The sequence below is a fragment of the Xiphias gladius genome, unplaced genomic scaffold (genome assembly GCF_016859285.1).
Source record: "Xiphias gladius isolate SHS-SW01 ecotype Sanya breed wild unplaced genomic scaffold, ASM1685928v1 HiC_scaffold_1480, whole genome shotgun sequence".
NCBI lineage: Eukaryota > Metazoa > Chordata > Actinopteri > Istiophoriformes > Xiphiidae > Xiphias > Xiphias gladius.
This window is the reverse complement of record NW_024401811.1, coordinates 77501-104293: the sequence shown is the minus strand read 5'-3', so window position 1 is coordinate 104293 and position 26793 is coordinate 77501. Positions and strand designations below refer to the sequence as shown.

General features: G+C 42.7%; 1 protein-coding gene and 1 long non-coding RNA gene across 6 annotated transcripts in view; one reads left to right on the top strand and one right to left on the bottom strand.

The window, feature by feature from the left end:
* LOC120787501 (regulator of G-protein signaling 3-like) overlaps nt 1-26793 on the top strand; it is a 39788-nt gene that overhangs the window by 1116 nt on the left and 11879 nt on the right. For 4 of the 5 annotated variants that reach the window (XM_040123184.1, XM_040123182.1, XM_040123186.1 and 1 more), the window contains exons 2-17: nt 2077-2274; nt 2459-2765; nt 2843-3071; nt 3252-3302; nt 6005-6063; nt 6885-6979; nt 7430-7498; nt 8435-8495; nt 8681-8813; nt 11283-11569; nt 22857-22938; nt 23445-23550; nt 23745-23841; nt 24421-24690; nt 25767-25806; nt 25895-26169. In XM_040123184.1, coding sequence (XP_039979118.1) covers nt 2077-2274; nt 2459-2765; nt 2843-3071; nt 3252-3302; nt 6005-6063; nt 6885-6979; nt 7430-7498; nt 8435-8495; nt 8681-8813; nt 11283-11569; nt 22857-22938; nt 23445-23550; nt 23745-23841; nt 24421-24690; nt 25767-25806; nt 25895-26169 — 2359 coding nt within the window. Of the gene's footprint in view, nt 1-1598; nt 1692-2076; nt 2275-2458; nt 2766-2842; nt 3072-3251; nt 3303-6004; nt 6064-6884; nt 6980-7429; nt 7499-8434; nt 8496-8680; nt 8814-11282; nt 11570-22856; nt 22939-23444; nt 23551-23744; nt 23842-24420; nt 24691-25766; nt 25807-25894; nt 26170-26793 lie in introns of those variants that run through there. The other variant, XM_040123183.1, reaches the window with a different exon arrangement.
* LOC120787502 lies at nt 13428-19726 on the bottom strand. The gene is made up of 3 exons (XR_005706940.1): nt 19533-19726; nt 14588-14707; nt 13428-14485 (listed from the first exon to the last, which is right to left on the bottom strand). It is a non-coding gene; the product is annotated as an uncharacterized LOC120787502 (long non-coding RNA).

Below are 26793 nucleotides of genomic sequence, written 5' to 3'. Positions count from 1 at the left end.
AATTATCAATAAAACACAGATCAATCAATCGCAGTTTAATAGTGAAACACAGATGAGAGGATCAATAACACTCAGGATCCTCTCTGACTGGTTTGACATCTTCAGAAATCAGTTTCAGGTCAGGTTTAATTACAACAAACAGATCTGAACAAACAGTGTGAGAGGAGTTTTAGAGATGAAGCTCGTTCACGAGTTGATTGACAGCCGTGAGCTCCCGCCCCTGACTTTGGCCTTCTCTGATTGGTCAGGATGATGCTCGCTCAGAAACTTTGTGGTGCAGTCAGATCAGAATCCACCTGGAGAACTTTAGTGGTGTGTTGGGGTTAAAAGCAAGAGGGGTTCAGTGGGACGGGGTCACAGGATCCTCTGACAGCCCTCCGTGTTTCAACAAAAAATATCAGAACAGTTTTAACTCTACCTGAGGGATGAATAAATCAGACTTAATCTCGTGTGTTGACACTGAATCAACACACACACACACACACACACACACAGCTGCAAAGGTATTTCGAGCTGAATATCAGCTTTTAATGAAACACTGAGGAATCAAAGAGTTAAAATAAACCTGTGGTTTACAGGAGCAGGATTGCATTCGGTCCTCAGAAGAGTCCAAATTGACGTGTGTGTGTGTGTGTGTGTGTGTGTGTGTGTGTGTGTGTGTGTGTGTGTTAATCCGTTAATCCTCCTCGTTAGCTTCAATCAGCGTGACGATGTGCAGCTCCACCTCATGTCTCATCTCGTTTCTTCAGGTTCTAACTCTCTAACTTTTCACTGTTTTCTCTTTACATTTATCCAGAGTAAAAACTAAAACTCCGAACCAGATCCCAGACCTACCAGAGTGCTTCTTTTATTTCTCTAGCAGCTCTGTTGGCTTCTGTGGTCCTGATGAGAATCAGTTTGAAAACTTCACCAAATCCACAACAGTCTTTTCACTAAAACTAAACACCGGGGTCTGCCTCAGTCACAGACCACGTCCTGAACCGAACTGCATCAGCTCCTCTGATGGTGTCACCATACACTGTTGGTTTTAGAGAGGTACAGGACGAGCATTTAGAGTAAAAATTGTTCTCATGTTCTAAGTAATGTAAAAGTACTGATCAGTTAATCTGGGATTGTAAAATCATAATCAGTTTTATTAAATACACTTTGATTATCAACTCAGTGTAATTAGTTAATAGTAACCAGTTTTCCAGTTTAAATACTTAAGATAAGAATGTTTCTAAATAGTTGGAAGAGTGGAGTTAACGACCCATTGGACCTGCGGATCTCAAAGTGATAATTAAAGACTGATCTGAGTTAAAAACAAAACTTTATTCAATAGAAGTGATATAAAATATTTAACAGTGTACAGGACAAAGTAATGATGAAGTGTAATTTGGTTTCTTGAGTTCTCCAACTAAAGAACAGGAGTTAACAGAAGTTTCTCTCTTTGTAAAGAATCCCAGATTAAATTCAGTGTTATCAGAAGAGGCCCGCCTGTGTCTCCGGTTTCCTCAGACAATCCAAACCCATGCAGATTAACTGGTGCTAAATTACCTACAGGCGTGAATGTTTATCTGTCTCTACGTGTCAGCCCTGTGATTGACCCAGGTGTACCCTCACCCAGTGGCAGCTGGGATTGGCTCCAGACTCCCCGCGACCCTCAAAGGATGAGCGGTACAGCTAATGGATGGATGGGAACAGTTTGATTTGTGGGAACGATTTGAACTTTTATTTTAAATGCTGAAAATTAAAGTTCCTAAGTTCTAACATTTTGCAAATGTTGTTTATGCTAAAGAACAGAAGTTGGTGTTCTACAGAACATAACAGACGTCAGTGTAGAAGGAAAAATCTGAGGAAATGGGCAGACGATGTTCATTTAGTCTGAACTCTGAGACTGTGATCTACAACACTGCATCAGCAAGTGTCAGCCTCCTGCTAACTGTTAGCATGTTCCTCAGTTTAATGTCTGTTCTGTAGGAGCCATGTTCTCTGTTCTCTGTGTTTTCAGCAGGTTCCCTTATATTGTCTTTGTGTTCCTTCTGTGCCCCTCACCCCCTCCCAGTCATCAACATAACACCTGTTCTCTCCTGATAGGCCCTGTGGTGGAGCTGTCCCCCAGCTGCACCAGGAGGCTCAGTGTCAGCCTCCAGCCTATAAGAGGAGGCGCAGAGAGGAGGAGGGGGAAAGGAGGAGGAGGAGGAGAACAGGAGGGGGCTGGAAGGAGAACAGAGAACCAGGGGAAGAGCTGCAGAGGAATGCCAGAACACAGAACCTGAGGAGAGAACACAGACAGTGAGAGCCGGACCTCATAGAACAGGAGCTGCACAGTCGTTAGATCATTGAGAATTTTTATCGTTGATGATTAATAAATAGATAAATAATTGGCTGGAATCACTTCATTATCCAATGGTGATCAGATTAACTATTGATCATTGATCAGTAACTGAGATTCAGACTTCTGTCTTTCTTTCTTTAGATTTCCACAGACTGGAACCAGAACCAGGGCCGAAGTCAGGACTGGATCATCTGAGCATAGAGATGGATCTGGATTTAGGTCTGGAGGTGATATCCAGTCCAGCAGACCTGAGGTCAGAGTTGCCCTTATCAGGAAGACCAAGACCAAGACCCAGACCTCAATCCAGAATGTGAAGCTCAGAGGGTCTGAGCTGGTTCAGGGTTTAATCCTCCCAGACCAGACCAATCCAGGATACACAGACACCCAGCTGGACCGAAGAAGACCAACACTTGACCGACAGACCAGGACTACAAAGGACACATCTGAGGTTTGTTAGAGATTCAGACAGGGACTCTGTCTGATCCTGGTCCTGACCTGTATACTGATCTGTCTGTTCTGATCCAGATCAGGTCCAGGTCTGCAGCAGACCAACAGAAGACCTCAGCTCTGGTCTCAGATCAGTCCTCAGAGACCAGGACCAGCAGCAGGAGGAAGTCTGAGACAATCCTGATTCCAGAGTCGCCGACAGTAAAGGGAGGGGCACACAGAATCAGGTCTGGGTCTTTGGGGAGGAGAACTGAGACCAGGACCAGGAGGAAGAGGAAGATCCACCCATCTTTGTTCAGAGGGAGAGGTACGATCAATCAATCAATCAATCAATCAGTCAATCATTGGACTGCTCTGATTAGATCGATCAGTTAATGTCATTAGAATGAACCCATTTAAAACCAATCACTGATCAATATACCCCGCCTATCACTGGTTTAAAGTCATTGGCTGATTAAAGCTGTCAATCATCTCATTCTCTCTCTAGGTCAGTTGCGCATGTCAATCACTCCAGAGGCGGGACAGCTCATCATTAACAGTAAGTGCTGCAGCAGCCAATCAGAGGAGAGCTTTAACATATCATGTGATGATAGTAAAGCCTCAGACTTATTGATCACAATCAACAGCTATTTGAAATCAGTTATCAATACATGTTATTCTTTTTATGTGTGTGTTGAATCAGTAAAACACATCAACACTCAGCAGACTGATCAGTAATCTAATCAATAACCAGATCAATACTCTTACCAGTCATCAGATCGATCTCTGGTACTTCTTCAGTGAACCAGTAGGAGGCAGCAGAGTCTCTTTAATACATCGCCACTGGTTTTACAGGTCCTTGAAAAACTCTACAGGTTCCTGATGAGGTTTTAAAGGTCCTTGAATGAGTCACAGAGGTACCTGTTGATTTCTAAGGATCCTTGGGGTGCTTGAGAAAACTCTACAGGTCCTTGAAGAAACTCCAGAGGTCCTTTAGAAACCTATGTTGGTCCTTGAAGTCCAGTTGAGACAAACTCGGATCTAATTTCACATCAGTTCAGTTTTATTTATACAGAGACGTTACTAAAATCATATTAGATGTTTTCACTCTGATTCTCTGCTCAGGTCACAGCTCCTCCAACAAAATAGGAGAATTAAAAGTGGACTCTTAAACATTAGATCGCTCCCATCCAAAGCCGTATCAGTAAATGATCTAATATCAGAACATCATGTTGATTTACTTAGTCTCACTGAAACCTGGCGGTGTCATGGTGAATATGTTGCCTAAATGAATCCACTCCCCCCAGTCATATTAATGCTCACATTCCTCGAGGCACCGACCGAGGAGGTGGAGATGCAGCCATTTTCAACTTCAGACCGATAATCAACCCTAAACATGAACTCAATTATAACTCATTCAAAGCCCGGCTCTTAGTCTTACACATCCATCATGGAAAACCTATTCTGTTGTACCGTGTGCCTGGCCAATACTCTGAATTTTTCTCTGAATTCTCAGCGTTTTTAACAAGTTAAGTCCTGAGGACAGATAAAGTAATTATAGTGGATGATTTTAATATTCATGTGGACGTTGATAATGAGCCTTAGAACTGCATTTATCTGATTATTAGACTCAACTGGCTTCACTCAGAGTGTAAATAAATCCACTCACTGTTATAACCACACCCTGGACCTCGTTTTGACTCATGGCATCAAAATTGAACATTATATAGTCTTTCCACAGAATCCTCTTTTATCGGACCATTATTTAATAGCTTTGGAATTCCTGTTACTGGACTACACACCATTAGGCAGAAATGTATTTGCTAGATGTCTATCTGACAGTGCTGCAGGCTAAATTTAACGAACTGTTTCCATCAGCACTTTATCCACTGCCATGATACAATATAACAGAGGACTAACTTTAGTCCCTCCCACATTGACCATCTTGTTGACAGTGCTGCAGGATCAATGAGAATGACACTCGACTCTATAGCCCCTCTAAAAAAGAAGCTAATAAAACAAAGGAGGTTAGCTCCATGTTTTCACTCCCAAACCCGCACATTAAAGCAAACTACATAAAAACTTGAAGGGACATGGCGTTCTACCAAACTGGAAGAATCCCGCTTAGCCTGGCATGATAGTCTTAAAAAATATAGGAAGGACCCCTGTAATGCCAGATTAGCCTATTACTCATCTCTAATAGAGGAAAATAAAAACAACCCTGGGTTTCTTTTCAGCACTGTAGCCAGGCTGACAGAGAGTCAAAGCGCCATAGCTACAATGCAAGTACTGACAGGAACCAGGAAAAGAGATCACATTTCTCCTTTGTTAGCTTCTCCACATTGGCTCCCTCTAAAATCCAGAACAGAATTTAAAATCCTCCTCCTCACCTACAAAGCCCTTAATGGTCAGGCACCATCATATCTGAAAGAGCTCATAGTACCTATTACCCCAGTAGAACACTGAGCTCCCAGAACGCAGGCTGGCTTGTGGTTCCTAGAGTCTCCAAGAGTAGAACGGGAGGCAGAGCCTTCAGTTATCAGGCTCCTCTGCTGTGGAACCATCTTCCAGTTTGGGTCCAGGAGGCAAAGACCCTCTCCAGGTCTAAGAGTGGGCTGAAAACCTTCCTTTTTGATAAAGCTTACAGTCGGGACTGGCTCAGGCTGGTCTCGAACCAACCCCTAGTCATGCTGCTATAGGCCTAGACTGCCGGGTGACTTCCCATGATGCACCGAGCTCCTCTCTCCTCCTCTTCCTCTCCATCTGTGCGCATTCATATCCCATCAATGCTCGTTACTTGGCTTCATCTCTCTCCCGTAGTTTTGTGCTTCCTCGTCTCTCTCCTCTCTCCTCCTGTCGCTTTCTGCAGGTGTTTCTACCTCTGGAGCTGCAGAGTCTGGATCTGTGACTCCTGCTCAACACTCACTGCTACAATTATTATTATTATTATTATTATTATTATTATTATTATTATTATTATTATTATTAGTAGTAGTAGTAGTAGTAGTAGTCTGGTTACTTGCATAATTATTGTTATTATTATTAATATTGTTAGTCTTATTAATTGTAAATAACGGTCTAGACCTGCTCTATATGAAAAGTGCCCTGAGATAACCTCTGTTATGATTTGGTGCTAAATAAAAAAAGTTGACTTGACTTGCACTCTGTTCCTCTCCTGCTCCTTCCTCCTCTCCTTGTCTCCTTGTTTCCTCCTTCCTTGGTTTAAGTTAAACTTCAATCTTTTCCTTTTTCTGTTTTCAGTCCACGAGGCCAGAGGGCTGATGGGAAAATGCCAGAGGTCATGTAACTCATATGTGAAGGTAAAGATACACTGGTGATGATGGTGGTGAAGTTGATGATGGTGGTGAAGGTGATAATGATGATGATGATGATGAATATGATGATGATGGTGATGATGATGAATATGATGATGATTTTGATGTTGATGATGATGGTGAAGGTGATAGTGATGATGATCATAATGTCTGAATCTTCACAGACAAGATGATGACGATGGTGATGATGATGTGGTGGTGATAATGATGAATATGATGGTGGTGGTGATGGTGGTAGCTGTGGTAATGATGGTGGTGAAGGTGATAATGATGGTGGTGGTGGTGATGATGAATATGGTGGTGGTGGTGGTGGTGGTGGTGATGATGAAGGTGGTGGTGGTGATGATGAAGGTGGTGGTGGTGATGATGAAGGTGGTGGTGGTAGCTGTGGTGGTGATGATGAAGGTGGTGGTGGTAGCTGTGGTGGTGATGATGAAGGTGGTGGTGGTAGCTGTGGTGATGATGAATATGGTGGTGGTAGCTGTGGTGGTGGTGATGATGAATATGGTAATGTCGGTGGTGGTGGTGGTGATGATGAATATGGTAATGTCGGTGGTGGTGGTGGTGATGATGAATATGGTAATGTCGGTGGTGGTGGTGGTGATGATGAATATGGTAATGTCGGTGGTGGTGGTGATGAAGATAATGATGTTAGTCTGTTTTAAGATGAAGACTGTGAGTCTGATGGATGTGACACTTTACTAGATTTATTGCTTATTTGTTTTGTGTGTCTTTTGTCTGTACTGTGGGTGTACTCTGTGTGTGTGTTTGTGCGTGTGTGTGTCCGTGTGTGTGTGTGGTTTCAGCTGGCAGTGACCTCTGACCTCAACCACAGCATCAGGATGAAGACTCGAACTGTTCTGAACAACAAGAACCCAAAATACAACCACAACTTTATACTGTGAGACACAAGCACACACACACTCACGCGCACACACACACACACACACACGCACACACAAACACAGTCTCTTTAAAATGTTAAATTGAAATAAATAATCAAAGTAAAAAAATGTCTGCAGATAAAAAAATGAAGAAAATTAATGAATTGATTTCTGTGTCAATAAAACTCTGACAGCTAAGATGTCCTCTTAAGGCCACCGTACATTAATGATAATTCATTTTGTTGTAATTTATATGTATATTAATTTATACAACCATGAAAAGTATTTATAAGTATCAATGCACTAATCAATAATCACAAGAAATATAAGAAAAGACGCTCAGGTAGGGGAGGTCAACACCTGAACCAGAGAAACTGTGAGCTGGATTTAATGAGACGACAGGACTGTTAGTGTTGTTGTTGTCCTCATGTAAACCGTGTCTCTGTGTGTGTGTGTGTGTAATTCAGATATGCCAGTGATGACCTCGTCCTTGACAGGTTGTTGGTGTCAGTGCTCAGAAGACGGGCTGACAGTAGGTCAGTGAACACATCAGTTTCTGATCATATTAGAAACTCATGAACGAGCCGTTGGTACTTTCCCAAACTGTGTTTTTCTATTCTTCTGCTTCCTGTGTGTCCGTCCTAAAGCCGGGTCCCTCCTCTGGTTTCTGATGAGTTTTTCTGTATCTGAGTCGAGGCTCTACCCTCGATGCTGTACAGACCGTAAAGACCTTTGAGGCAAATTTATGATTTGTGATATTTGGCTTTATAGATAAAAATAACTTGACTAGCTTTAAAAGAACAAAGAAAAAAAATGTTCCTGTTGAAATAAATTACGTTTTTTTCTTTAATTTAATTTTTGCTTTCTTTTCTCCAAGGCTCTAAAAATGTTATGAATTAAATCTTCATTCACAGGCCAAAGATACACTGCAGTACTGGTTTATGATACAGTAAAAAATCTGCTTATGGATAAAATAATGTTTGTTTTTGGTTAATTTAGTGAATGAAATACCTGATGAATATGGATGGATTACTGAGCTCTGTGGGCAAAGAAAGTCAATCAGCTGTAAAATCTGACACTTGACACAGTTATAATGTCTGAAGATCATCGCCTGCTCCTACATTCAATCCAACAGCTGGAAAGCCCTGTTTGATTGACCTGCTTTCGATTCCACATTAAGGCCACATTACCCTGTGATGGGGGGGTGAGGGGGTCATCAGTACAGCGTTGCCTCATACTAAGGGGTCAGATGCCACACAGGCATGGAGCTGCTGTTCTAAACTACACAGGAGGTTTTTCTTAATGCTGCAGTAGCTATGACTCAAGGGAGTAGAATAAAGTTTCTCTTGATTAAAAAGCTGAGGTGTTCATATTTTTCTGTCCAATTAAGCAGAGATCATCAGGAATAACTTCAGCTCTTTGGCTATGACCTACACCTGTCTCACCTGGCTCACCTGTCTCTGTCCCCTCAGGTCCAGTCAGCTGATCGGCTGTATGAGCTTTGGGATTGGTGCTCTCGTCCTGTCCTCTAAGGTCAGTTTAAACCAATCAGTCGACAGAGAATCCTGGACTCTGATTGGGTTGATGGAAGTTGTAATTCTCCCTCACAGAGAGAGCCTGTGTGAATCTATCACGTTTTAGAACCGTTTCATAAGTGAAAATTGTTCCTGTTTGAAGGGAAGCTCTGATCTGTTGGCCCTGCGCCCTGTGTGTTGCAGCTTGTCACTGGTTGGTTCTACCTGCTGGGGGAGGAGTTTGGATGGTGCAAACACCTGAGGGTGACATCACAGCGTAGCAGACCAATGAGGAAGTCAGAGGAGGAGGGAGCAGAGAAAGCACTAACGCACTGTGGTGAGTTAAAGTTAAGCCTTGATCGGATGTGATGCTGCTGAATGTGTTTGGCTGAGAACCCCTTGTCTTTACTGTGAACCTGCTCACACCTGATGGGTTAACTCAGAGTTAAAAGGCGGACCACAGCTTTACCGCCATGGTTCGCTCTCACCACTCTCGTGGCGTCGATTTCGGCCAGAGCAGACAACTGTTTTCGGACAAACCGTTGTAAAAAAGCCACTGTCCACTACCTGCTCAGCAGCAAACAGCAGACGGACACAGTCAGAGATCAGCTGGTGAACATAGCGGAGCATTTAGCAGCTAAAGAGCCAGAGATTTCCCTCAGGAGCTGGGGGAGACCAAAACCAGAGCTAAAAGAGAGGGGAGTACTGCACTTGGATTCATCAGGTGGACTCAAACACCACTCCAGATGAAGGGTCATGTTGCTCTGTCAGCGTTGATAACTCTGTAACTCAGATCCTTTACTGCAGTAAAAGTACTAACACTACACTCTAAAAATACAATTAAAAGTCCTGCACTGAAAATATTACTAAAAGTAGTACAAGTACTAAATACAGTAAAATGTCATACTGCTTTATATTATGTCATTAGATTATTATTACTGATGCATTAATAGACAGCATTTTCCTGTGGCAGCAGGATGTTTGGAGCTAATCAGACTGCAACTAATGATTATTGTCATTATGGATTTATTTGCTGATTGTTTTCTTGACTAATTGATTGTTTGATTTTTAAAACTTCAGAAAAATAGTGCAAATAAAATAATCAAAATAAATTAAAAAAGTTAAAGAAAATAAAGGAGAATCAGGAAATCTTCATGTTTGAGAAGCCGGAAATGTTTGGCATCTTTACATGAGAAATGATTTACACGAGTGATGGATTCAGCTGCACTTATATCTACTGATGGGCAGTTTAACCTATAATAAAATGTATTTTATAAACTCTTCATATGTTTTGTTTGGTTACTTTCCAGATTAAGGTTTTTACAATCACTAAAGCTGTAAATAAATGTAGTGCAGTACAAGTATAAAGTTGCAGGAAATGGAAATATTCAAGTAAAATACAAGTACTTGTTAAATACTGTAATGAGTAGATGCTCTGAGTGACGGACTCTGGAGCAGTTACCAGACCGAAACATGAAGAAAAAAAGCAAACTCGTCCTTTAGGTTTCCTACAGATCAGACGTGCAGCCACTGACACACACATGCAAACATGTTGGCTTCATTAGCTCTGACAGAAACCCTCAGGACACACACACACACACACACACACACACATGCACACTCTGTCCCATATGCAGATCTATACGTTTGTCTATATATAGTCATGGGGGAGAGTGGGGCAAGCAGGCAGTAGATACAGATTAAAACTGACTCCTACTCTGTCTCTCTCTCTCCGGGGGTTCACATGGTTACCATGGTGATGAGAAGCTGCCTGGTAACCATGTGACCCTCACAATACCTCCCTCACCCCCCCCCACCTCTCTCTGACATCACACTGAGATCTGACACTCGTTCGCCCCTGGCCGACGGAACAGAGAGAGAGAGAGAGAGGAGGACAGAAACTGACAGAAATCTGTTGGTTTCTTTTCTGGCGTCTTTATCTGCAGCAGCTCATTGTACCACAATTACTGCCAGCAGTAACATCTGCAGTAGCTCTACAAGATGCGTTATTAGTCTGTAGTACTCAGCAGTACTTGTACCTCGTCAGAGCTGCAGGCTTGCTGTTTGAACGTAGCAGAAGTGGTTCATCAGGCAGGACCACAGACTACATCGAGGACCTGAGGAGGAGTTGATTTCTGTCATGGAGTCTGACTTTGATATTTTCAGGCCAGCACTCTCTAAATTTGACTAATTTGGGGCAATAAAAAAGAATGAAATGAAACTGTTTTTTAATTTGTCCTCCAGAGCAAATCTGCACAGTGTGGACATCATGTAGGAAAATTAAAGTGAGAGAAAAGACTTGTGCTGGGTCATTAGGGTTTACAGTCGGCAGGTTGCTGGTTCAGTTTCCGAATGATTCCTGATCATCTTTCTGCCGAGACGACGACATCACAGACGTTCTTTTAGAAGGTCTCTCAGTGTGTTTGTTTGTTTACATCTACTGTTTATTTTCAAGAACGTCTTGGACTTAAAGACTCAAAGTTTAAAATCAGGGAGCTCGTCTTGACCCTGGTTTTCTAAGAGTTAGGGAAGAACTTCTGTAGAATCTGAGACAGAAAATCCAAACTTTTCAGGAGAAACTTTTGGTAGTTTAAATTCAGTCTAAGCTGGTCGTCATCGGCTGCAGGTTCAGCTTAGATACAGAACCAACTGTATCTTTGTTTGGTCCGTTCTGGTCTGATCCGTCTCTCTGACTGGGCTGGTGTGGTCTAGTCTGAGACAGTCAGGATGTTCTGGAAGAACACGGCCTGGTCTTGGGATGATGCAGCAGGTAATGATGATGATGATGGTGGTTATCTGCTCGCAGCGGACCTCAGGAGGACTCCGGACTCCGTTCCAGATACCGACCTGAACCGTATCACCACCGCCGCCGCCACAACCAGCCTGTCAAATTGCACCACCTCCACCGCTGGACTCAAAGACCTGACAAACCACAGCCGGACCTCCAGTCGCCCCCGCAGCCACAACCCCACTAACTTCAACTACGGCTCCGGTCCAACCAATGCCAATTACAGTAGCTACGTCTCCAAGCTCTACACTAATGCCAACCAGTGCCTCGCAAGCCGAGACAGCAGCAGCACCCAGCGACTGACGGTGAGTCACCCTCCACCGTCTTATGACACAAACTCACACAAACTATAAAAATTTCAACATTAAATAGATGAGACTTGACCGGGTCTTGATTTGAGATTTACTCATCTTGATTTGGCAATTTGTGGCTTTGTAGTATTACTTGATATACTTGTTTTGACTGGGTACTTGTTGACTTTGACCTCAGAATTAGTCTATTTGACCTGGGACTCGAAAGGCACTCACAGGTCCTGATCTGGGACTTGGCACATGGAGTTACTTGCAAGGGTCAGTTTTTTAACAGCTGTATTGACCTTTGATGGATTTTACAGAGTTGAAAATCAGAGGTGGTTGCGTATCCATGCAGCTGAATCTCTGTTCGTCAGTTTTCTGATAACAAATCAGTTTGTCTTCACAGACGTTAGTTTAATCGTTTCTTTGTTAGGGCCAAACAAGCAAAACTGTAAATGAGCAAGTCAGCCTATATGTTAACATCACCAACCTGCCAGCCAATCAGATCAGAGATGGAGTGACCAGAAACACACTCTGTGCGTGTGTCTGTGTGTGTGTGTGTGTGTGTGTGTTTGTTTTTCTTCAAAGACTCATCAAAGATTCACATGTGATGAATTATAGAGTGAAGCTGCTTCTTCTGTTCACACAGTATAGGACACACACACACACACACACACATTTTTTCTGATGTATTTGTGAGGACTTGACGCGTTCCTTAGCCCCGCTCCTTGATGGTTACAACTAAGGGTTGAATCTCAACTCTAACCCTAAAACCTAAAGCTTAACCTGATTTTAGACTGAACCTTAAAACCTTGTCTGAACCCTCGAACTGTTCTTTGAAGGCCTGTCCCAAAGTGAAAAATATCTTCACTCCCAAGGTCTAAAACAGATTGGTCCCCACAAAGATAGACGTACAGGAGTACACATGATTCTGGGTTAGTGTTAGTGTTTTTCTGTGTCCTGTGTCTCTGCTGGTCCCAGTGAACCAGTGGTTTCAGAGTCTGATTCAGATGTGTTTGTTCACATGCTGCACTTCCACTCACCGGGACAGTCTCTGCGTAAAGTGGATGTGATTATCAGATTGTCTTTCAGATTTAGAAGTAAAATGTGCATGAAACCGGCATGTATGTTTTATTGCCATTAAACAGACCAACTCTGCAGGCATACAGCAGTCTGAACGCTCACAACTCATAAACAGGAGAATCTTTAACATCCCAACCCTGATGATGAATCAGGGTTGGGATGAGAGCCTTGTATTAGTTCCCACTGGGACCACGGAGCCAGATGTTAATGTCTGGATAACTCACTTTTCTTGCATCATGAGAGCGGCTCCAAGCTTTGACACAAAAAGATTCTGTGGTAATTTTATAACTGTATTTGTGAACTTGTGAGGTCGACAAAACATCAGAAACACCTTCTCTGCTACATCAACACCCATAAAATTGAGTCGGCACACAAACAGCTAAAGTGGCTTCAGAGCAAACTTAACATTAATTAGTGGCAACTGCTATTTTTTATTTCGCTTGCCTTGCATTATATGTGTGTGTGTGTGTTTTTTATTTGCAGTGGGCCAGTATGTGTAACAGCGAACCATAATTACATTTAGATTTACCTTTATCTGTTTGGCAGATGCTTTGTGCAAAGTGAGGAACGTATGAGTGCCAGGAAAATGAGAGAGACTGAGATGACGGTTTGTCTTGAGCTCAGTCCCTTGTACATTTATGTTGTAACCAAGTCTCTGGCAGCAGCCTCCTGTTGTCTTTGTACCGACTCTGGTACAAAGTGTCTCTTCAGGAGCAGCTGCAGCTGAAAAACTGACTTTTTAAAAGAAAAGCAGATCAGACTTAACGTTTGTGAGTGTGAATGGACAACTGTTGATTCAACTTAATATCTAAAGTTTATTTAACCCATTTTCTAAGTTCGTGAACTTAAACCAGCTGGTGTTACATTTCCAGAACTCATGAAACAAAACTAATTATCCAAGTTCAGTTAACTCACATTTTTATGGCGACAGGGGAACTTATTGTATGTGGTGAAAAATGACAGATTGGTCCTTTACTCTGACCATTTTCTCTCTCTGTGTCGATGTGAGGGCAGGACCAGATCGAGGTCTACAGATAAGGGGGCCTCATTAATAAAACTGAGCGTAGGATTCACATCAAAAGGCGGCGTACGGATGAAACACAGAAAGTGCGTACGCACAAAAATGTTCTGATTTATAACGCGGTGCGCATGCACGTCCTACGCTGATTTCCCTTTATTAAAAACAATCCACTCAAAATTTGCCGTACCTGTGCGAGCTTCATGCATCACCCATAGTTGCCTATAAATAGGCAGTGAAACGCCCCCAATTAACATTCATTCCTACTGACTGCATGAAGACAATCATGGCAAGCGCTGACAGAAAGACTAAAAAAAGGAATTTCACACAGTCTGAAACTCAAATTCTTGTTGGGAGGTTGAGACGAGATAAAAGAAGTTGTTTGGTGGACACACTGTGGGCCTTGCAAATACCAAAGAGGCGTTACGGTGGCAGCATGTGGCGGACGCTGTGAATGCTGCTGCTCGGAAGGTCGGGCTGTCTGACCCGAAAGCGGCATTGCACAGGCAGAGGAAAGGGGACACCGGAGCCCGGCCCACTGGATGAGAGACTAGCAGGAATGATCGGGGATTCCCTCCTGGGTGGAGTTGTGACGGATGCAGAGGGACACACAGACGGTACATGACGCAGCAGGTGACTCAGTATTCCCTTGTTTGAAACGAGTCTAATCCAAATGCATTTGAGTTGTGTCTACGCAATTAAATACAAAGACAAGTGGGGCTTTATTCACAAAAACAATTTCTATCACTTGTAGCTGAGCAACTGTGCCCGTCCCAGCCCTCCAGCGGTGGCCGTGTCCTCACAGATGAAAAGGGAACCCATCGACTCTATCAATGAGGTTGCCAGGGAATTGGCGGGGATAAAACAATGTTGTTACATTAGCTGTACAATGAAACATTTACTGAATAAATAGTGTTTTGTTTCCATACCTCTTGTGTTTTTACAAACCCACACGCTGGCGCAAGGCAGCAGCATTTGGCTCAAATGCCTGGGGATAGGGGACGGGGTCGGGGTCCGGGTCCATCAGCATCAGGGGTTAAAGCCTCTTCCTGTCCAAATACAGTTACAAAGTGCTCTACGTGAAACACATTTAAACACAGAGATAAAACCAACTGAAGCCATAAAAAGTAAACACATTATGAAACACAATATATGATATAGTACGACTGAGGTATCGAAAAGGGCATCGGTGTAATTTGTCCTATTGTTCACTTTAGTATTTATGAGGATACATTTTATAACATGCAATTATCGCTTGATAATCACAGCGCACATTTGAGGGGTTATTTTGCAATAGCATATCTCCGCTTGAATTTATAATCCTGAATCATTTGTTTTTGTGTGCACTCCAGGGAGTATCAATCAAACAGGTGTTTGTTTATTCAGTGTAAAAAATGGCTTTTATCCATTTTTTGCAAATTAACTAATAAGATATATGATACGTGAGAGGTTATGTTCAGATTTATCGTAGACAGTGGTATGAATTTCACAGCGTTTCTTGTGTTTCATCCTTCTGCCATCGGGTGTGCTCATGGGTCAGAGTTCCCGTGGAGGACCCCACATTCAGTTTGCTCAGAAAGTGGCGTTTGCCTTCTTTTGTGCGCATGGGACGTTTATAAATGAGGCCCCAGGTCTGTGGAGCAGCTTCAGAGAGTACAGTCACAGTCGAAAACAGTAAAAGATCCTGAATAACGGCATTCACACGGGGGGAGGGGAGTGTGTGCGTGCGTGTGTGTGTGTGTGTCTGTGTGTTCAGGAAGTGTTTGTCTTATCGCAGGGATACATCCAGTGTTTTTGTGAGTCTGTGTGTGTTTCCTGCTATTCTTCTGTCTGTTGGTTCTCACACACACACACACACACACACACACACACACACACACACACACACACGCTGCTCTGTAACATCCAGATCAGTACGTATGGAACCTCACACACACTGGACCAGGTGGAGCTGGGTCAGACCTGGTCCCTTCTCTGTAAATCTGTAAATCTGGACCAGATTTTTTTTTTAACCTAGTTTTGTGACTTCTCCGAAGTCTGAACCTGGAATCGGATCGGGTTTTATCTACCAGGATCAGATCAGACTTGGTTCTGGTTCTATAAATCCAGACTTGGTTTTGACCTGTTTGTGTAAATATTAGACCTGCTTCTGATTCTCTGACTCTGGACTTGGATTCAATCTGATTCTGAATGTTTTTGTTTGATATCTGGACCTTTTTTTTTTTTTTTAGACCGGGCACTGGTTTAGACTTGTCTAGTGAAGTCTAGATCTGGATTAGATCTGGTTTTCTGTAAGTCTGGACCTGTTTTAAACACCTGGTAGTGTGTCAGACCCTGTTCCTGGTCCTGGTTAAGCCCCGCATGAGGATCAGATGGACAGGCAGATTTGAACCAACAACCTGATCTGTGGTCATGCACACCATCCACCGACTGTGTCAAGTCTGCATCGGACAGAACCTGCCTCAGGTGTGTGTGTGTGTGTGTGTGTTAACGCTGACTGGTTAAAGGATAACGCCAGGATTTTTGATCCCTCATTTTCCCATGTTTTTGAGTAAGAATGGTATACCCAGCAGCCACGAAACAGCACGTGGGATTTGTGTGGCTTTCACTGGTGGAGGAAGTATTCAGATCCCTTACTTAATTAAAAGTACCACACAATAACACAAACAAACTAACTGATGAGGCAGGGCTAGACCAGCAACTCTCTGTGAGATAAAATGATTGTTTTTATCAATTAAGTCTGGTGGCTTTGAATGTAGCAATATAACGGCTGTTTCTGGTTAAACAAGAAGGATCTTACTCTTGAACACAAAGGTCTATCTCTGTAGGAATCTTATCCATAATGTTGTCAGACACTTATAATAACAATCTGAATCTGTCAGTGGCAAAAAAGCACTTTAGTGGATGTACTTTGACGTGGACAATTGCCCACTGGATTACATTGCAGTGCTGTTTTGCAGTTGCCATCTTCACCTCTCTGACATTTAAACAAACAACAAAGCAAACCTCAGTTTGACATCAGTCAAAAGTGCTGGATCATTAAATTAAATCAGTTTCAGTTGAAGAAAATAAGAACCACCTCCTCCCGATGCTCTGTACCTTTCCAAGAGTAAGTCGTGGAATATACCAGGCAAAGTGAGGACTTCTTTACCTTGTGAGGACATTTTGTCTCCTTGCTGCATTAAACAGCTGTTGGAGGTTCAGAGAAGTTTCTCAGTTCAATTAACATTAGAATGATGCCCAGTATACTTCAGCAGAACCAGTGTCAGTGTAATCACTCAATTAAACAACAATAACAATAATAATTGTAGCAGTGAGTGTTGAGCAGGATCATGGGGCAGTAGGTGGTTTACAGTCACAGATCCAGACTCTGCAGCTCCAGAGGTAGAAACACCCGCAGAAAGCGACAGGTGGAGAGAGGAGAGAGACGAGGAAGCACAAAACTACGGGAGAGAGATGAAGCCAAGTAACGAGCATTGATGGGATATGAATGCGCACAGATGGAGAGGAAGAGGAGGAGAGAGGAGCTCGGTGCATCATGGGAAGTCACCCGGCAGTCTAGGCCTATAGCAGCATGACTAGGGGTTGGTTCGAGACCAGCCTGAGCCAGTCCCGACTGTAAGCTTTATCAAAAAGGAAGGTTTTCAGCCCACTCTTAGACCTGGAGAGGGTCTTTGCCTCCTGGACCCAAACAGGAAGATGGTTCCACAGTAGAGGAGCCTGATAACTGAAGGCTCTGCCTCCCATTCTACTCTTGGAGACTCTAGGAACCACAAGCCAGCCTGCGTTCTGGGAGCTCAGTGTTAATATGATGGTGCCTGACCATTAAGGGCTTTGTAGGTGAGGAGGAGGATTTTAAATTCTGTTCTGGATTTTACAGGGAGCCAATGTAGAGAAGCTAACTCAGGAGAAATGTGATCTCTTTTCCTGGTTCCTGCAGCATTCTGTATCAGCTGGAGAGTATTTAGGGATTTGTTGGGACAACCTGATAATAAAGAATTACAATAATCCAACCTAGAGGTAACAAAAGCATGGACTAGTTTTTCTGCGTCTTTTTGAGTCAGGATGTGTCTGATTTTAACAGTGTTACGTAGGTGAAAAAAAGGCAGAGCTTGAAGTTTGTTTTGTGTGGGAGTTAAAGGACATATCCTGATCAAAGAGAACTCCCAGATTCCTAAGGTGCTGGAGGCCGGGGAAAAGCCATTTAGAGCAACTACATCATTAGATAATGTGTTTCTCAGGTGTTGGGGGGCAAGTACAATAACTTCCGTTTTGTCTGATGGTGAGATGGAGTCTGGTGTGACAGACCAGCTTTGTGTCCAGCTTTCTGCTGATATTCACTGACAAAAACTGATCTGAACACTGTGCAACACACACACACAGACTCTCTCACACACACACACACACACACACACACACACTAACACACAAACACATTAGCACAAAAAAGGACACACAAACATCACAGTTCATGTGGAAACAAAACAGCAGGAAACAAGCGGCTCGTCTAATTGGTTGCACAGTATGATGTCACTGATGACTACTTGTCATTTCCTGGCAAAATCTCCAGAGTTTCCTGTGTGTGTGTGTGTGTGTGTGTGTGTGCGCACGCGTGCGTGTGTGTTTCTAGTCCAGCAGGTCAGATAAATGTTTAATATCCTCATGTTTAAAGCAGCTCCATTTTGTGTGTGTACGTGTCTGTGTGTGTGTGCGAGAGATGTATGATCGTCCTCTTGTGTGACAGCTTGATCAATAATTCATACACAGATTAGAAGTAGAAGGTTTTACTAAAAAACTGCATCTGACAGGAGAAAGACTTTTACGGTGTGTGTTGTACAGTGTGTATATTGCAGTGTGTGTACATTAGTGTGTATATTGCAGTGTGTGTACATTAGTGTGTATATTGGAGTGTGTGCGGTGTTTGCACAGGCGGATGTTGTCCGTGTTGTCCTTCGTTACACAAACCCTCTGCTCTGCTGTTCAAACAGAAAAGTCTGATTCCTGAACGTTAACTCTTCAGCTCGTCTCCATGTGAATGCGAAATGTTCTGACCTCGTTTACCTGATTGTTCAGTTCTTCCTCGGTTCTGATGAACTGTGGTACGTCTGAAATTCGGTCAAACGACGGTCCGGACCAAACAACCAGACAGAGACTGTCTTAACGGGAGGGGGGGTCTAGGTCTGAACCAAAGTGGACTCTGCTGGTTTGTTTGTGGTGTTTGACCCTCTCTGTTTGTCAGCGTGAACAGGAAAGTGATCAGAGCAGGTGAGACAGAGACACCTGAGAAAACCTTCTAAATGTCATCCGTCTTCAGATTCAATAAAATTATTCTTGTAAACAAAACAAAAAAAGCATGGAAATACTGTTTCCTGCATCTTAAGTTTTACAGTCGAAAAAACAACATTACTGTGAAATGTGTCATCTCACACTTATTAGCTGTAGTCGAATACCAATAGAAATGCTGTGTAGATTTGTTTAGTCCTCACACTAATAGATACATACTGTCTGATATTTAATGTTTGACTGATGTTCAGTTCTGCCATTGTTTTTTTTTTTTTTTACCTGCAGAGGATTTATTTTGAGTATTTTTCCTGCCCTAAGTAGTGTCTGAAGGCAGGCTTGGCTGTTTCTTAAGAGGCCAAACCCAGGGCAGAGAAGTATGCAAATAATCACTGCTGCTTGTTAAGCCCGTCAAAGTTTGGTTTTCTGGTCCTGGTTGGCCCTCCAGGAATAGTCAAGCTGAGGAGCACTATCCAAGACCAGGAAACCGAACCAGGGCCAGGACAATGACCGTGGTCTGTTGGAGTATCGAAATGTCAGGACTGATCCTGCAGAGAAACACAAACACAGAGAGTCTGTGTCCTGTTTAAATACCTTCGCCCCGGGATTCGGCTCTTCAGGATCAGAAGACGTGCGAGTGTCCCTGCAGGGGTTTTAATATCAGCCTGTCAGTCTGGACTTAGGGGCATTAAACTTCTTTTGTGGAGAAAAAACTCTCAGGACGAGTCGACCTTTCCTCCGGGCTGTCAGTGTTGACAGAGTCATGGCAACAGCTCAGAGACCAGCACCCAGACAGACCTCCAGTCTGGATCTGACACAAACATCCTGACTCAGTCAACATAAAACTAAAAACCAGCAGGCCAGAGTCCAGAAACAGCACCTCCTACAGGCTGTAACATGCACTACAGCAAACAGTGACAGAGCAAAAACAAAGTTGATTTTTACAGCAGCTTGTTAGAAATCAGCACAAAACACAGGAAAACTTTAAATTATGTCAGAAAACTGAAGGAGGACATTTACTTCTTTCTCAGGACTCTTTTTAAACTATTTTGATCATTTTTCAAAACAAACAACATAAACAACATAGCAACATCTCAGGTCCGTAGGTAATTATCATGTATGTCAGTTTAGACTGTGTACTTGTTTCCAGTAGAATTTAAGGAGAATAAGGGAGGAGGATAACGTGAGCATCACCGAGCTGCAGGTTACGGCAGGTCAGAGTAGAAAAACATGTATAAATGGGTGTATATATATCTATATGCTTACACATATACATACACATACAGAAATGCACACATGTCTACTCACATGCAATAGTATACAAATATGTGCTTACACATATACCTACGTAACAATAATAATAAGAATAATAATAATAGGAATATTAATAATACATATTTAAAAAATAAGTAAATAAATGAATAGATAAAACAAAATAAAAAGGGAAACGGAGGGGGAGTGCTAGTCATTCCATTCCTTTTCTTTCATTCTTCCACCTCCTCTTTTTCAATCTTTCAGTCTTTTTTGTTAGAAATTCAGGAATCTATCCTTCCAGCGTAGGGTCCCCGTTCTTGGAAAAAAAGTCACACTTACCAGGGAGTAAGAATCTGATTTTCTCCAGCACTAAAGACATTAGCAAATCCTTAACCCAGTGTCTCAACGGTGGAGAGGCAGATGACTTCCAATTTAGAATAACCCTTCTAGCAAGGAGTGTAGCCAGGGCCACTGCCCCTCTCTGGACACCTGTGATAGGACAGTCGATTGGCAAAACACCCAGTAAGGTGGTGCAAGGAGAAAGTGAATTAATGATTCCATATATATCTGAAAGACATTTGTATATCCTGTCCCAAAATCTTGCCACCTGGGGACAGGCCCAGAATTGATGATATAAAGAGGCCAGAGCAGTTTTTACACCTAGTGCACCTGATAGACAAGTTTGAATTGCATCAAATGGTGTCTGGCATTGAAGGAAGATGAAAATGTCCCGTCCAGGGCTCACCCCGTGTGTAATCATCTAACTCTTCACCTGAGTCCCCACTCCGGGCGCTTTTCAGTCGAGTCATTGATGGAACCTGGACCTCAGAAAGACTGCCATCAATTTTTGATATCATACCTCTTGACATCCCGGCCAATTGAGGATATCATCTATACTGTTGGGTGGGGCTTTAAGAGGGAAATTGGGAGTAGGGGATTGATTTGTCTGACTTTTAGGTATCTGAAGTGATGTTTTGCTGGGAGCTGATATTTTTATCTGGAGCTGATCAAAGGAGGCGATGTGTATGTGGCCAAGGGTATGTGGTTGTCAACATAAAGTTGAGAGAGAGAGAGCAGAGGCCAAGGGTATGCCGGATGGAAAAGCACAGTCAATGTGGAGGGGGAGAATGCGACATTTTGAGGTATTGGGCCAAGTAAGGACATGTTTTTAAGACCCTGTATATAGAACTGAGCCCAGAGTTTGAGCGAATGCCAGTTGGCTGTTGCGTTATCCAGCCCCAAGGTAGGGGGAGAAAGGAACACAGGAGAGATGGTAAAGTGGCTGGATGACAGGAGGTAGCCTTGATTTTAAACCCACTCTGCAGATGAGTCAGCTGGTTATACCCAGTATAAGAGGGCCCTAGAGGGCTGCCCAGTAGTATGCTTGAAGTAATACTAAGCCCCTGCTTTTTGGGGTTTCTGTAAGTGCTTCTTGCCAAAACGTGCTGCCCTGCCACTCCAAAGTTTAAAATCAAGCTATCTAATTTTGAGATGAAGGATTTGGGAATGAAAAGGGGTAGGTATTGAAATAGATACAGAAACTTGGGTACGGTGTTCATTTTCACTATGTTAACCCTTCCAATTAATGACAGAGGTAGGGTTTCCCACTTTCTGCATTAGACTGATCTGTTACTGTGGAAGAGATTTGAATGCTTTCTGGTGACCTTGATACCAAGTTATGCAAACTGATCTGTGACCAGCATTAACTGGACGATGCTCCAGGATGCTCAAATGCTCTTTGTGTCTTTGTGTCTATTGTGTTAGCTGCGAGCCGCTGCGATTTCAATGACTGCGGATTTCATTCAATGAAATCATTAGTTATTGATTGAATGTATTGATTAGATGATTGCTTTAGAACCTCTGTGGTCTGGTGCCATTTAGGCATTTATACACATGATCTACTGCTAAATACTGAACTTTGTTAGAAATTTCAACTTTTTAACCATTTTAACGATTTAAAATGTTCTATACTTAAACGTGTTTTTTTTTTTTTTTTTTTTTTTACAATAATAAAGATGTAACAAATCGGATTATTTTGTAAAATCTGTATAGTCTGAAAACTGTGTTGTTGACCTGGAAAATCCTGAAAATCAGAGTTTGGCTTTCTTGGTTAAAAGTTAACGAAAAAATAAATTAATTAATGAAATTACTGAAAAAAAATAACTTGTAAAGGTGTAAAAATTAGGCTAAAAAGATGAGTTTTACAAAATGAGCTCCAGATGATCTATTCATAGATAAAGCTTGAGCGCCACCCTCAGGACAATCTAAGGAACAGTTTGTCCTGAGGGTGGCGCGAGAGGGTTCATCCTCTGGGGATCAGGAAGAAGGTCAAGGACTTTACTGATGACCTGAATTGTAGATGTTAAAATAATCTGTGCGTAGGAGAAATAATTTGACCTCCATAATGACAAGAGTCAAACTGCTATGATAAAATTAAGTAGCAGATCAGTCAGATGACTGCGTGTTCACCTTAATGCAGTGTTAACAGCTGACTCCAGATCTGTTCTGTTAAACAGATTAATATGATCGGCAACAACAGGATCAAATATGTACAGATCTACAGACATGTCTGATCCTGTAAATGTAAATTTTATGCGGATAGGATTATCCACATAAAAATCCATATATTAATCTAACAGCCTGCATTGACTGTGTTCCCTCCAGGTGAGCATTGTTCGAGGAACAGATGGTTTTGGATTTACGATCTGCTCTGAATGTCCAGTCAGAGTCCAGGCTGTCGACCCCGGTAAGAAACTCACACCTGGGATAATACATTTACACACCTGAGAAAATAAAGACCCCTAAGAACAAAAACATATGTAACTGAACAAAGAGGAATCAAATGATATTGAATAATATTAATAATGTTAATGATGTTGTTAACCTTCCATGACTACACCTGCCTGAGTCTCAGACATCTGTTATGTGGAGAAGAAGCTCATGGGAGTTGTAGTTTAATGCTGTCATGAACTTCCCTGTCACCTGATTGGGTGAAGGCATCGTTTGCTGGGCTTTGATTGGTCAAAACTGTAAAAACACAGTGACTGTTGCAGAAAACATTTTTCCACATGTGAATCAGTGTGAGGAGGGAAAAGGACCTGTACCTGCTGAGTCAGGATCTAAGTCAGAGTCATGTGGCCTAGAACTTGTCTGATTGGCTGGTTGAAATCCCAGACTGACACCTGCGAGGTTATCGGTGACATCAGACAGCTCAGTCAGATTTCATTGGTTCTCTGTTCCCTCTGTTTGCAGGAGGTCCGGCCCATCAGTCTGGACTCCGTCAGGGAGACTCTGTCCTGCAGCTAAATGGACTTCCTGTAGAAACCTGGAAGTGTGTCGACCTCGCCCATGCCATCAGGTAACCCCGCACCCTCATGGTCTGACCCCCCCCTGTTCAGACCGTCATTTACTGTGTAGGTTTCTACAAGTTTAGTTTGATCTTTAGTTGTAAGAGCAGTACACCAAATAAATATCAAATAACTTTGATACATGATACATGTCTCTGTCTGCCTGTCTGTCTGTCTCTCTCTCACTGTCTGTCTCTCTCTGCAGGAGTTGTCCATCTCAGATCGTGTTGGTGGTGTGGAGAGGTTTACCTGAGCTCAGGTCAGGATGTGAAGCTTCGCTCTGCTCACCAACACACAACACGGTGAGTCCGAAAAAAAAAGTTCTGACATAGTTTCTAAGCTGATGTGATCATCTTAGAAAATGTCTCTGCACACACACACACTTGTACTCCTATCTTTGTGAGGACACTCATTGAAATAATGCATTCCCTAGTCCCTTAGCCTAAAACTAGACCTAGACCTGATTCTGACCTGAACCCTAAAACCAGGTCTTAACCTGGTCATCACAAAGATAGAAGTACAAGTAAACACACACACACACACACACACACAGACACTCACTCACTCGCTCATTAATTTGTTTTCAGTTATTGTGGCTGATTAGAGTGTGCCTAACATAAGAAAATATCTACTTTCAGGACCTTTGGGACTCTGAAAGGAATCATTCTGAATACTGAGTAGCTTTATATACTGAGTACCTTCAGTACTTTTTGCTTCATATGCACTTTTACTCCAGTACAGTAGTAATTTCAGGACTGAAGTAAAGACGCTGAGTACTTCCTCCACCACTGAGAACTGATCCCTCAGTGACAGTTGATTTCAACAGGTAGACAGTGAGGCTAACAGTCTTTATGCTAAGCTGACATTCCACTGTCTCCTAGACAACAGGCAGGAAGTTGCTTCCTCACCCCGCTCACAGTAAACATGGCCGCACACGGGGTCAGGGGTCGGGGGTCCGGTCCAGTTTGGCTGCTCTGGGTTCTCTGTGGAGGGACAGGAAAGAGGACCAGGAGGAGGACAAGGAGGAGGAGGAGGAAGCACAGGAGGTGACTGAGTACTCCCCCTGCACCACCACATTAAAGGGCACCCGTGTGACATCATCAAACGGAGACAATTACATCATCCTGTCACCTGTCAATCCCGGAGGACAGGTGAGTCTAAGGAAATGGGGCCTACAGATGTCTCCAAAACATAACACACAGCCTTTCATTTGACTGAGAACCTCACATAGAACCTTTTCCCTGAACTAGTACATAAATCATAACCTTTCATATGACTTAGTGCCGCACCTTGAACCTTACACCTGAACTTGTACATTGCTCATTACATTTTCTCAATTTAGAACAAAAACTTGAACCCTTCACCTGAACTAGACCATTATTGATAACCTGTAACCTGACTTAGGAGTTTAGCTAGAACCTTTCATCTGACCTCCAACATAAACTAGAACAGTTCAACTTGAAACATTCACCTGAACTAGACAGTATCTGACAATCTTTCATCTAGAAAATAACATAGAACCTTTCACCTACAACATTACTGCTGGTATTTATCCTGATTTAGATCCTAAGATACAACTTTTCAAACTATTTGAAGAATCTTTCATCTGACCATTAAGGTTACATTCCCATGCACTAGAAAAAAACTGTGGACCTTTCACCTGAACAAGAACATCGTATATAGCCTTTCACCTAAACTCTTAATTGATATCACTGATAACACTTTTTCTGATTTAAAACATAATCCAGAACCTTTTACGTGAAATATAACATAGCTGATAGCCTTTTCCTGTATTAAAACCTAACCTAGGCATTTTCACCTAAAGTAGAACATAATACAATTATGTTTAATATTGCAAATTAACCTTTCACTTTAACTTTAAACATAACTGATAACCCTTTATCTGACCTAGAACCTCACCTTGAATCTTTCACCTGAACTAGAAACTATCTCAGAGGCTGATCAGATCCAGTGCCCAAGATCATCTTCTTTCTCACCTTTGTCTAAAACTGGGAACTCCCTGTCTGAAGCACAGAACTGTAGAACCTTTACCCTCACCAAGAACCTTGGCCCTTCTCTAGAACAAATCAATAGCAAGTACTATCAATCAAATATAAAATAATGTCAGTATTTGTTTTTTCTGTTCGACACTGTGTGAAAAGAACTGTTACAGTGTTCTGATGTAACAGTAAAAATGTTCTCCCTCTATTCTGTCTCTGTGTTTCAGCACCTGCAGCCAGTTTATCACGACAGGAACGGGACGATCGGTAGACCCTCCGGCCTGAATAATTATCATTCTGCACATTGATGAGTGTATTTATTATAAATTGATATATTTGTGTCTTTGATCACCAGGTCGTCTGTACCAGACTCATCCCAGCAGAGGTCAGAACCTCCTCCATGACCCTCGTCCCGGGTCGTCACGACAACCGTTCACCAGCCGCACCTCCACCCTGCCTGCGCCCCTCTCCTCCATCTCCACATCCCCCTCCTCCTCCTCTTCAGCAGCGCCCAGTAACTATGGCAACTACCAGAACTGCACCATCGTCCAGTCACATCTGCCCTGCTCTCCCTACGGAACCTACCTCACACTGTCACCCAAAACCCTCATCTTCCCCATCTTTGTCCAGGTCAGAACCTACAACAATTAACCTGTGCCGGAGCCCAGAACGAGATTCATAATGTTAGAACCAAAGACCCTCGTCTTCCCCATCTTCTTCTAGGTCAGAACCTAGAAACCTTAACCTGACCAAGAACCCAGAACAAGACCCACAATGTTCAAACCAAAGAACCTAATTTTCACCATCTTCCTCCAGGTCAGAGCCTAAAAACCTCTAACCTCACCCAGTACCCAAAATAACATCCACAATGTAAGAACCAAAGACCCTCATCTTCCCAATATTTGTCAAGTCCAGAACCTACAATCTTTAACCTGACCCAGAACAAGAGCCACATTGTTGGAACCAAAGACCCTTATCTTCCCCATCTTTGACCAGGTCAGAACCCAGAACCTTTAATGACACTTACCTGGCCTAGAACCCAGAACAACCAGGAACTTGACAACCTAACTTAGGACATTAAATAGAATCGTTACCCACTTCCTAAGCCAGAACATTTACCCTGATGTAGAACCTATCCTACAATATTTTAATCATCCTGGAACCTTTCATCTGAGCTGTAACCTAATATGGAAACTTACACAGAACTAAAAGATGACACAGAGCTTAAAAAAAAAAAATAGTAGAACCAAAGAC